Below are 13,070 nucleotides of genomic sequence, written 5' to 3'. Positions count from 1 at the left end.
ATGGCTGTGAGCCTCTACTTCTGTATTAGTCAGGTACTGTCAGAGCCTCTCAGGAGACAGCTATATGAAGCTCCTGTCATCCAGCACTTGCTGGCATCCACAATAGTGTCTAGATTTGATGAATGAATCTGGGAAGTATTCCCAGGTGGAACAATCTCTGAATTGTCCTTCCTTTAGTCTCTGCTCCATAGTCTCTACAACTCCTTCCATGGGTATTTTGTTCCCCCATTTAAGAAGGAAAGAAGTATCCACAATTTGGTCTTCCTTCTTCCTGAGTTTCTTATGGTTTGTGGTTTGTACTTTTTGTATTCCGATCTTCTGGGCTAATATCCACTTATCAGAGAATGCATTCCATGTGTATTCTTTTGTGATTGGATTACCTCACTCAGGATGACAAACTCAAAGAAAAAAAAAACATATGATCATCTCATTAGATGCTGATAAAGCCTGTTTTCTTATTATCAGCTGTTGAGAAGTCACTGTCAGCCTGGTGGCAACCTCCTGAAATCCTTTATCTCTGACTAAAGACCACCATGAGGGGGGCACTTTCAAGCAGTAACATCCTCCCTATACTGTAGATCTCTGGCTTTCTGTTCTGTTGCCAGCCAGGAAACTGTGCTTTCAGGGAGTTTACATTGACTACATCAGCCTGAGGTACCATCTCATCTTGACGTAAATCATGCCATATACCATTTGCAGCAAAACACATACATTCATCATCCCTAGCGTTGTGAAGTCATAGTGTCATCTTAGATCCTGAAGTCATCTTAGATCCTGAAGTCATCTTAGATCCTGCCTGGCATACCAACTTTGCTTGTAGTGACAGGGATTAATTATAGAACCACGTCCTAAGGTCCCATTTTGTCAAGAATGACCATTTGTTGTTTATACAACTTTTTTCCAACAGCATATGTGCCACTGAAGCACGTACCTACTATGTGATTTTTCAAAGCCAATCTATGTTATACCAGAATTATGTCCATTTTAGTTTTGTGGTTTTGTTGCTTTATTCAATTGCAAAAAGGAGATATTAATAATCTTGAATACATAAAGGAAAAAAAAACTTTATGTATCTCCTGAGAGGCCTATCATCATTTTTTTCCTTGTTTAGCTTTAAGACCAAAGTGCTTGAAACCTCAATTATAAATGAATATACTGATGCCCATCTACACAACCTAGTGGTAAGAATGCGTGAAAGGACTGCTCTCCATAAGAAAACACTGACAGAGGAAGAGAATTTCCCTGAATCAGAAGCCAGCTCTCATACTGGTAAGCATTATTCCCTCAAATACTAGCAAGAAGGAAGTTATAAAGGAACATGGGTTTGGCCAGTTATTCACCTTAGAATCCAGAAAAGCAGATTTTGAGACAATAATTGTATATTATTACTTTATTTTAAGAGAGATTTAGAAATCTGAGAATAGCAAGAGACAAACAAAAAAATTAAGGTGAGGGTGCATTAGTGTGACCCCACAGGGCTGGATCTAGAAGAAAAATAAGAATTACCCCAAGAAGAGAAAGAAGCTAGGGGGATGGCTCAGTAGTCACAGTTCATGCTTTGCAAGAATAAGGATCTGAGTTCAATCAGCAGAACCTACATTGTAAAAAAAGAAGTAATGTGTGGAGCATGCTCAAGAAAAATTTGAGATGAAGAAAAACATAGTGAATCCATCATCAACACCTCCTATGAGTTCTATTGTTAATATTAAACAATACTCATACAAGTATGAGTATTGCATGAACATACAAGAAAATTAATGAAGAAAAAGAGATTTAAAAACAGTCATATAAAGGAGGGACAATTATTGACATTCTTAATAATAACAGAAATATGGGTATGATAAAATAATAAGAACAAAATATCAAAAATTATAATTGATACTTGCTTAGTATGAATCATAAAGAAATAAGAGAAATTACTGTTTAAGAACAGATAAACATTTTCAAATCTAATTATAATGAAATGAGTAGACTGGAGGGAAGTTGTGTTTTCAAAGGATACTGTACATTGTACAATAGTTAAGGTTTGAAAAGATAATGTTGAAATAAATCATAGTTTGATAAATATATATTAAAAAATAATATTTTGAACTTCGTTTACCCATAACTCAAAAGATATGTATGAAATATTTTATTCAGTTTTTATATACACCACTAATCTATTTCACATTTGTACATACTGAGGAAGTACAACATGTCTTATAATATATATAGAAAAATAAAGGTAATTAGTTTAAACATGAGGGTTTTGCTTTATCCTTACCATACATAGAAAGGGTAAGATTTTCAAATACTCTAATTTCATCAAAACCAAATGTTTTCCTTATCAAGCTAACTGACTTTAACCTAATAAACACATTTCTTCTTTTCTCCCCCATGAAGCAATGTCTACAGATATATCACTAAAACAAGAGAACAATTCTATGCTGAAAGAACACCAAGACATGTTGTCTTGCAAACTCCAGATAGTACCTGTAAAAGAGTACCTAAGAAGAATGAGACTTCCTCGAAGCATAGATTCCTACACAGGTACCATCGAAGGGGATCCTACAAGGAGGGCCAGCAGTCGCCAGAACCCCTGGGACCTAGACATATGGAGATAGCTTCAGTTTTCCCACAGTGTGTTTTATCTTGAAAGCATAATTTAAAATGTATGATCTGAAAGGGTTTGTTTTGCTTTCTTTGTTGAAGACAGATGAAAATACTCCTGACTGTTTTAAAACTCAGGCTAGGACTTTTTTCTAGCCTAAATAATCTTTGAAAAGAAAGTCTCAAGAGACTTGGCCATATGGACACACACACACACACATAGACACACACATGTATCCATATGTGTGTGTATGTGTTTGTGTTCTTCCATGTCTTTGCTAATTATTCTAATCTAACAAATTCTCTTGTAAATCCTCCAGAGGCAACATGTGAAGGAACTCTGGTTGCCTCAAGAAACTGGTTCTCTCTTCTTTCAGAGTCAATTTTCTTCTAGCAGGGTGGCCTTTCTCCCACTTGCCATGGACAGACCTTAATTACTAGGACCAAAGATCCTTTGCTTTAGGAAGACCTTGTCAATGGCACATCTATATTTTCTAGTATTCCATTATCCTGAATCCAAACAGTAAAGTTGTACCCTGGAATAGATTCAATCTAGCCAAAAGAAAAAAGGGGCACTGTACACATTTGGAAAAAATGATACTGTCATTTTGCTTCTTTTTGAGACTTCTACTCATGACAGAACTGTGTTAAGTATTTAATAGAAGTTCTTACTAAAGTGCTTATCTCCAAAGTATCAGGGTCAGGGAGATGTTTCAGTCTATAAAGTGCCGACCTACCATGTAAGCATGAGAGCCTGAATCTGGATTCCCAGTACCCATGTAAAAGCTGGTCTTGATAGTGCATATTTAATCCTAGCAACTGAATAGAAGAAGACAGCTAGACCCACAAAGCTTGGTGGCAATGGATGAACTAAGAGACCATGTCTCAAAAAATACAGTGGGAACTGGCATCTAGACACACAGTGTCAGTCTCTATTCTCTCCACACCAGAGCACACACAAACACACCACACATACACACAAAAATGTACCTCCACTTGATCAATCTAAGAAACTTCTTAGAATGCTCGTATTATACCCATTGGCATGACATCAATTCTATTTTGCTAGATCGTGTCTATCTCCTATGGCTCCTGCTTGTCACCATTGCATATAACTGGAACTGTTGGCTGCTACCAGTGCGCTTCGTCTTTCCATGCCAAACACCAGACAACAAGATCTACTGGATTATTATTGACATCATATGTGATATCATCTACCTTGGTGATATATTGTTGATCCAGCCGAGACTCCAATTTGTAAGAGGAGGAGAAATTATTGTAAGTAGGTTTTGAGAAGAGAAATTGACAAATGAACAATCTCTAATTAGACTACAAAAAAAAAATCTAAGTTTGTAAGATTGTTTCATTTAATGTTTGACTGTCTTTCTGTGGATAGAGCTTTGTCAGTGTCCAAATACTCTAATTCATCTATCTTGTCATCTCTCTCTGATACTCTGTCTTCCATTTGATCCATTCTATTGGTAAATCATTCTACTGGGTTTCTGTATGACTAAATGAGCTTTATATTCTAAAACATTTTTTCAGAATTTCTCTTTATTGAATTCTTCTTTCATATCCTCTGTTGATGTCCGTCTTTGCTCAGCCAGTTCTTTGTATTCTCTTTGAATTAGTTTATGAGTTTGTTTTCTCTTTGATTTAATTTAAACAGTCTTATGATTATCCCTTTTAATTTTTATAAAGTATAAAAGTTTACCTAACTCCTTTTCATTGGAATCCTTTTCTAAGGAGTTATTTTTATAGAGCTCATATTGCCCTGCTTCTACATACACTTCTAGATTAGAATGTGTGAATCTGGACTTATTTTGATGGTTGTACTGTTACTATCTGTTTTCTTTCAGTTAAAGTGTTTCTATGTTCAAATGAGGTTGTTCTACTGGCTAGTTTTGTGTGTCAACTTGACATAGATTGGAGCTATCCAGGGAGAAAAGCTTCAGTTGAAAAAATGCCTCCATAAGATCCAGCTTTTAATAGCTGGAATTTCACTGTACTGTCTGAATGGGTGGCTTATGTGCATATGTATATTCAAATTTTGCAATTAAATAATATGAAAATGCAAAATTCCAAACCACACCTTATCATTATTTTTAGTGTTCACCATCATGCCACTACTGTGCTGTATTGTAATGATTTGAAGTACTGTTCTAAGCTTCTCTAGTGGATAGCCATGGCAAACACTCAGAGGGTTTGGACTCTCCTATAAGAATATAGGAGAGCCACAGGGAAGAAAACACATGCCTCGCCATGAGCAAATGAAATGTGAATAGCAGAGGATGGCCAAGTTGGTCATCAATGGGAGGATAGGCTCTTGGCCCTGTGAAGGTTTATGCCCCAGTGTAGAGGAATGCCAGGGCCAATAAGTAGGAGAGGGTGGGGTGGGAAGCGGGGGGAGGAGGGAAGAGGGGCTTGTTGTTGTTGTTGTTGTTTGGGGGGTTTTTTTGGAGGGGAAACTGGGAAAGGAGAAATCATGACATGTAAATAAAGAAAATATCTAATAAAAAGAAAAAAAGAAAAGCCCACGATTGTCTTATTTTTTAATGAATGTCTTCCAATCTACTTCTTTCTGACTTTACAAATTCATCACTTCCCATTTCTCAGGATCAAATACAATTTTGGCTACTTCAAAAGCCAAAAATCTTACCTTTGAGAAAGTATATTCTCCTAGATTTATTTCCCATGTTGGAATTTCATAGTCTGTTTGCTTTTGGGGGTCTTCTGAGCTAGCCAGTAGGAAGGGCATCCCCTGTGACTCCCTTGTCACAAATTCCTACATGGATTGCATAAAATGTGCCTTCTAAGATCAGAGTATGAAGTGTCAACTACCATAATGCTGAGCAACTCAGAATCATATTATTATGTATTATGGAATATGAGACCAGGCTTCTCTAATCCAGAATATTTTATTTTGAGTCTTCAGAAACTCTTTATGTTTTCAAAATTATGAAAGGAGTAATTTTATTCTTACTTTTAAATTTTTGTTTTCTGGGACATGTACCTTATCTCTATTTATTTAATTAATTCATTGAAAAATTCTAAAGGCAATAATAGCCAAAGCTATAGCAAATATCTATTTAAAATATTCCCAGTGAAGATTTCAGAACAAGTTCACTCATTCTCCAAGCCCAGAGCTCACAGCAGCTTGATGGATGATGATGATGGTGTTGTACATGAGAGAAGTAACAGCACAAAAAAAAAATATTAAAAAAACTCACCAATTTCAGCCTCTATTAGAAGCACAAAATCAATGTTTGACAAATGAAAAATGACAAAAATCACTAAAAGGAGACCTTCCTAAGAGATGTTTGCACACAATAGAGTGTTAAAACCATGAAAAGTAATCAATAAAAACACTCAGTGGGCTCTATTTAAAATGCATTACCATGAGCTACAAACACAGAACAGGAACTAATTGCTTTGTTTGTTCAAAAGAAGTTTAATGGCTCCTTTAATTTAGAGTAGGTAGTTTTAGCCTTTGAAAGTTGATTACATTTGGTACAAAGTCTATGTACACTGAGTTCCCAACCTGAAGTTCTCAATCCACTCGACTGCATACTTTCATTTGGTTATACCAGAGAAGTATTCATTCATCTATTGAATAAATATTTAACTGTCTCCATATACTAGACAGATATGCCTACTTGCCTTCTAAACTAAAGACATATTGTATTTAGTTAATACATATGACACCAGAGCTGGAACATGGCAATATTAATTCTGTTAAGTCTTTTAGGAAAAAGGATGAAATGCAAACAGCCACAGTGAAAGAAACCAGGATGTTTACATGTGTTCTATATTTATTAACAACATCTTCTGAAAATGATGCTGTATGATGCCTCATTATAAAAATTCTTTTATATGCAGCCAAAACCAAGTTGACAGTGGATTTTATGTTATTTACATAAGTATGTATTGTGTGTGCCTATGACTGTGTGCAGGTGCATGTACATGGGCATCTTGGTATATGTGGGAAGATAAAAGGACAACTTGCTCTACCCTTCTGTCATGTGGATTCTGGGAATCAAACTCAGGTTGTTAGTTTTAGTGAATATGCTCTTAACTGCTAAGCAAACTCAAGGGCCTAGCTCTGGATGTTGGATGTGAGGCATAGTTACAACTTTTGATTGATAAAATTCACTCAAAGGATCTGTGGAAATGCTTAGTGCCAACTAAAATCCATGTCAGTTAGGACCAGGAAACTGCTTGGCACACTTCACAATTACTGTTTATAAAAGTGACCTGAAATTTCTTTACAATTCTAGGTATTTTAATGATATTTATTTAACTTTGAGAAAAACATAGCTAACTATAATACCCAGAAACAGACCAATGTCAAATTTTACTACTAAAATTTACTAAACTAAATTAACTCTTCCCCTTCTACTTTTACCAAATTAAAAATAGTTCCTAATTTATAAGTCTATGAAAAAGGTTAAATAAGATGAAAAAGGTTAAATAAGGTACACATACCTCAAGATATGACTGGTAGGAGTAAACTATCAGGTGAATTCAGTGAATAAACATGCACATAATTTACTATTCCCTTCCTGTCTCCTCAGCTGCCTTTATTCAATAAATGAACATCTACACATTTACCATTATTTCTTTTCTGTGTCTTTAGCTGTCTTTCTTACCTGACAGTAAGTTCTTGAAAGGTGGGAACAGTGTTCTATCTCATTATCCTATCTATCCTTGGATTTCAAGGATATTCAAGATGTGTTTGTAAGAGTGAATGCACAGTAAAATTGGCTCAGGATTCTCTTTCTCTGAGAAATTCTTTCACTGCATGTAATATTCTTTTTTAAGTTCTCTTCTTGGTTCTATATAAAATTGCAGAATTGTTGATCAGACGAGGTAAATTATGACTAAACATACTAGCATCTGAGTAGAGCATCCTCTAAGACTATCTGTTAGGACAGGATTTAGATGTAATTAGCATACCCTTCCTAAGGTAAGCTTCCCCTGAAGAATGCCTTCTGCATAGTAAGCAGGCTTGAAAGAGGGAAGGAATTAAATAGGGTGACATTTTAAAAAGTAAGTGCCTAATTGTCACTAGTAAACAGACTGAACCTCATAAGGCTGATGGTGCCAAATTTATTTAGCATTCAAAAGAACAGGGATTTTAAAATTGCGAAATGCCACTTTGCTTTAATCAAGCATTTTTAGCTGTGTTTACATTTATTCAATCATGGAATTATAGACTCTGAAAGGAAAGGTATAAATGTAAAAAAAAAAAAAAACTTCTTGGTTTGTCGGAGAATGAAGTATTTTAATTTAGCAGCTTGGCACATGAGTAGTGGCCATGTGTCTGTATTAGAGCTTTGATGGAGCTGATTTTACTCAATCTTTCTTGGCACAAGATTTAAAAGGCTACGAATGAAACCTGTCTATGTCTACCTGTGGATCAATAATCCTCTTGACTTCATCATGCAAATCATATCTTGCACATATTTCAATATATTCCTATAAAATTTACAGTGTGTATGTGGGTAAAAGGTATAACCAAAGTAGTGGAGAGGGACTAGGAACTGAGCTGACTAGAAAATTGGGGGAAATGATGTGGTACATGTGTGATATGTATGTGTGTTCATGTTTATGTGTGCCCATGTGCGCATTGCCACATGTGTATCTGTGTGTGTCTGTATGTGTGTGCATGTGTGTGTCTATAGTGGGCATCTTTGTATATCTGTGTGTGTGTCTATCTGTCTGTCTGTCTGTGAGTCTGTGTTTGTATCTGTATGTGTATATATGTATATGTGTATGGAAGCCAGAGGTCAATGTCAGGTATCTTTCCTCAATTCCTTTCCACCATTATTTTGAAGACAGAGTCTCTCACTAAACAGGAAGACCATAGATTTGGCCACCCTGGCTAGACACTGAGTGTTAAGAGATTTGCACATCTCTACCCAGACACACACATAGCACTTAGTCTATAGACACATGCTACTGTGACTATCAACTCAGGTTTCCAAACTTGTATGGCAGGCATTTCACCAGATAGGTCATCTAACAAGCTCCAACTAATTGTTCTTCAATATTATTTGGGGACAATTAAAAACTTTCATATTAAATAGCATGGGTGGTTAGATGTTTGGTAGACAATGATGCTGCTTCTGTATGGCCAAGTTCTAATATTTAAATCTATTAAAAGTTTATAAGAAATTCCTTTCTACCTGTAACTGAAATATGTGTGTGTGTGTGCACAGGCACACGCACACATACTAGAATTGCTAAAATGCTAGAATTAATTATTTTAGGTCTCACTGTTAAAGAATCTTTCTACTCTTGTAGTGTGTATTACACATAGATATACCTGCTGAGTATTAGACACTGTCAGGAACTGAGAAAACAAAGGTCAAAGATATGTGCCTAACATTTTACAAAGCTCAAGCATGAAGAAGAAACAAACAGAAGAAATATGGTGCACTTCTGTATTGTATTAACATAGCTCATCTTGGTGGTTAGTTGGTAATAGCCATACCTTTCCACCTTTGTGATACAGGAAACATGATCTGGACTCCACAAACAACTTCAGCAAAGTTGTTCAAGAGAGAAACTGACACATTTGAAGAACTGTGAGATAGAGAAGGCTAAGACAGGGAGACAGAGAAAGCAGAGTCTGGTGAACTATAAAAAGAAATTTGAGGATTTTTTTTCTGAAAATCTTGGAGGGTCATACAATTTGACATAAATAGAGACTAAGTGCTCTAATTTAGGGAGACCATTGTCTAGCATCTTGTAATGACTAAAGAGAAGTCTCACTTAAGTCAGGGAAGCCACTGCCAAGAGAGAGACTGAACAGGCTTGAGGAGATGGGAGAACCATCAAAAGTCTGGCTTTACTGAGTATAGCTCCTGGATGCAATATTAGGAGAGGAGATAGAGATTTGGTGTGGTGGTCTTTGAAACTAAAAACATGGATGAGATTTTCCAAGAAGTAAACATAATGAGAAAGAGAACATCACAAAACTTTGAGGTATGCTGCATTTTAAATGGCCAGCTGATGGAGTCAAAGAAACACCCAAATGCTGGACCTTAAGCAACTCAAGCAGGTAAACCAAAAGTGGCATTTCTGCTCCATTGAAAAAAGAAAGTCGTGAAAACAAAGGAGTCCAGAAAATTCTTAGAAAACTCTTATGCTTCTCTTCGTGCCTGTATCTCTCCATCTATTCAATATTTACTAAGTTCTTAGAATGTTCAAGAAACTGGTTTACCCAATTGTCAAAGTCAGTCGTGTCCTCAAGATTACAGTTTAACCAGGTGGACTGATTTTAAATAAAATACCCAATGGAATGGCAAGATGGCATTCACTGGACAAGTCTGGGGATCTGAGTTTGACACTCAAACCCAGGTAAGATCATAAAGGAGAGCTAACCCCACAATCTTGTCTTATGATCTACATACATGCACACAGATGCACACAGATACATAAATATATAGACACACACACAAACATATCAAACATATCATATAACTATATACACAATGATAAATAAAGATCCAAGTAATATATGTATCATATCAAAATAGCTTGAGGTCTATAACACACATGTTATGTGTGGAAGGGCTCCTATGTGGACTTTAACACTGATAATTTTGTCAGTATGAAAGAAGTAGGAAGACAAATTATAACCAAATATAATTATAGTTATAACCTTATTCCATGTTTGCCTGTGTGTGTGTATGTGTGTGTGTGTGTGTGTGTGTGTGTGTGTGTGTGGGTGTGGGTGTGGGTGTGTATATGTGTGTGTGTGTGCGTGCGCATGCGCATGCGTGTAGGTGCATTCTTGATTTGGTTTGGTTTTTGTCTTACAGATTTTTTATTTGTTCATTTATTTGTGTGTCTCCTTGTATTTTCATGGTTTTTTGTTGTTGTTGTTGTTGTTGTTGTTGTTGTTTCTTGGGGTTTGGGGATGGGAGAGAAGAATAAGAAATTGGGTGTGTACAGAGATGGAGGATCTTGAAGGAACTTAGGGGAAAGGAAATGATCAAAATATACTGTATAAAACTTTTTAGTTAGAAGTAAATAAGTAAGTGAAATTAAAGAAAAGGATAAAAGTAATGTGGATACTTGTGTGTTTTTAAAATGCAAAATGATGGAGCATGATTATAGGCTGAGGTTGAATAAAATTATTAGAGAGAAATAACTATTAGAAAGTAAAAATTAATAAAATTTCTGAACCTAATCAAAATACAAATGTATTCCAGGTAGATTCAAATGAGATGAAGAGGCACTATAGGAGTTCTACAAAGTTTCAGGTAGGCAACTCACAAATTGGTCCAGAATGGCTTAAGCAGAACCATTTTTACTTTAAGTATCATTGCTACACGTATGTTATCTTCTTGTAACAAACATCACTCAGACCTGAGGGTGTTTTCTTAGGCAGCAGCAAGTACTCCTGACACTTTATTCTCCATACTTCATACTATATCCATTCCCCTAGTTATGCAAACTTGGTGTTAAATATGTACAAGCCAAAGTCAGGGATCTCTAAGTTAAATTGCAATTACAGAAAATGGGATGTACCTTTTATTATCTACAGAACTCTAGTTTCCAATTCTTGTGCTGTGGTGGTATAAAGTTTGCAAAATTGTTTCTATCTCTTCCTGTACTTCATATAAGAAAAGTAAACAAACTGAAAGCTGTTACTTAGACAATAGAACATCTTTCTTTTCTAAAATAAAACATGTTCTTATCTCATATACTTTTCTCTTAGTCTATCTTCAAATTGAAAAATAGGCAGATATGAGATCACCTAAGGTTACCATTCATAATTCCAGCCTTCCCTGCCACAAACAGTAACTTAGTTCCTCAAAGTATGCTAGTAAAGGTACTACCAGCACACTCAAATCTCTCTCTCTCTCTCTCTCTCTCTCTCTCTCTCTCTTCCTCTCTCTCTCTTTCTCTCTCTCTTTCTCTGCCTCTCTCTGTCTCTCCCTCTGTCTCTCTCTTTCTTTCTCTCTCTCTTTTGCACACACACACACACATACCTGAGGGGGGGCAAATATATATACACAAAATATACAAAAGTAGGCAAAATTATGCTGACTCCTAAGGAATGTCATTTGATTACCAAGGTATGAAAATAATGTAAATGTATGAAAAGTTTTTAAATGAATATTATAGCCATATCATAGTGCTTTTCAGAACTTTTTTTCATCTGAGTTGCTGAACTATTGTAAACAGAATTTATTTCTCTCTTTTAGCCTGTGAAGACATTAATAGACTTAATGAAGAGTCTCTAAGAGAAACTTTCATAGCAGGTAGTTGATAGCGAAACAACCCAAAGAAGACAGTGGTAGAAATCACCAAGAAACCTAGATGAACCAGAACTATATAATCCATGCTGAGCACTGAAGAAATAGGTGGACCGTAAAGCAATGTCATTGTCATGAATTTAGAAGAGCTTCAAACAAAATCAAAACTAGATTCAATTTGTATTCCAGGTCCTCATGTTTCGAGACTGTCAAAATATGTTTTAACATTAGCATTTGTGTCATCACTGAACTATATGGGACATGAAAAATCTGAGCAAAGGTGATGAGTAAGGAGATCTCAGACACATGAAAGTGAAAAAGAAATGTGGCCATAGACTAGTTTACTAGTTTGATATTAGTTTGTAAACTAGAACCCTTGTTTTCATGATATTAATGTCTTTACAAGAGAAAGCAATTTTGGGTTAAATAGTCATTAACTATTGCTCGACAACTTAAAACATAATGTTGTAATTGAAAGTGAAATATCTCCTGTAGACTCACACTTGGCCCCGAAATGGTATGAGAAAGTTGTAGAGCCTTTAAAAGATGAAACCTCAATAGAGAAATTATCTCACTGGGGGCCAATTTGAGGCTTTATAGCCCTCAGGCCACTAGTTCCTTCCTATTCACTCTAGACATCCTGAGTTGGAATGGAGTATGACCAGACACCTTTATGCTTCTGTCCCCATACCTTCGCTGCCTAGACCACGTCCTCTCCACTGTGATAAACTGTATCCCCCTAGACCCATAAGCCAAAATGAATTCTTTCATCCTTAAGTTATCATGCAGGAGATTTTTATACAGCAACAGAAAAGTAGCTTGCACATATATTGGTATGTATGGGTACAAATCCAAGCATAGAGAGGCAAGCAAACTCCACATAAATGTGAATATGTTCTTTCAACAGATGGATGTGGCATCTCTACTGCCATTTGAAGTTCTCTACATCTTCTTTGGGATTAATCCAATATTCAGAACAAATCGGATATTAAAGGTAAAGAAACTATATTCAGCTGGGTTCTCCTTCTCCTAATGAAAATCTTGAAGCAAGTTTAGATATCCTAAAATTAATACTGCTCAAAACATTCTAAACAGTTTTCCATTCCTCTGTCTTCATCAGTACTACTGTTCAATGCCATTGATTCTACAGATGGAAATGACTACTAACTGCCTATCTTATGAACAAGTTTTTTTTTTTTTAGATATTTC

At 35.8% G+C, this 13,070-nt stretch overlaps 1 protein-coding gene across 1 annotated transcript in view; it reads left to right on the top strand.

Moving 5' to 3' along the window:
• Positions 1 to 13,070, top strand: part of Cngb3 (cyclic nucleotide gated channel subunit beta 3) — a 214,879-nt gene that overhangs the window by 98,375 nt on the left and 103,434 nt on the right. Inside the window, 5 exon segments of the mRNA XM_031368771.1 lie at positions 1,112 to 1,269; positions 2,383 to 2,529; positions 3,659 to 3,867; positions 10,812 to 10,862; positions 12,769 to 12,855. Of these exon segments, the coding sequence (XP_031224631.1) occupies positions 1,112 to 1,269; positions 2,383 to 2,529; positions 3,659 to 3,867; positions 10,812 to 10,862; positions 12,769 to 12,855 (652 nt within the window).

Source organism: Mastomys coucha, unplaced genomic scaffold (genome assembly GCF_008632895.1).
Source record: "Mastomys coucha isolate ucsf_1 unplaced genomic scaffold, UCSF_Mcou_1 pScaffold14, whole genome shotgun sequence".
NCBI classification, from domain to species: domain Eukaryota; kingdom Metazoa; phylum Chordata; class Mammalia; order Rodentia; family Muridae; genus Mastomys; species Mastomys coucha.
This window is presented reverse-complemented; position numbering and strand designations above follow the sequence as displayed.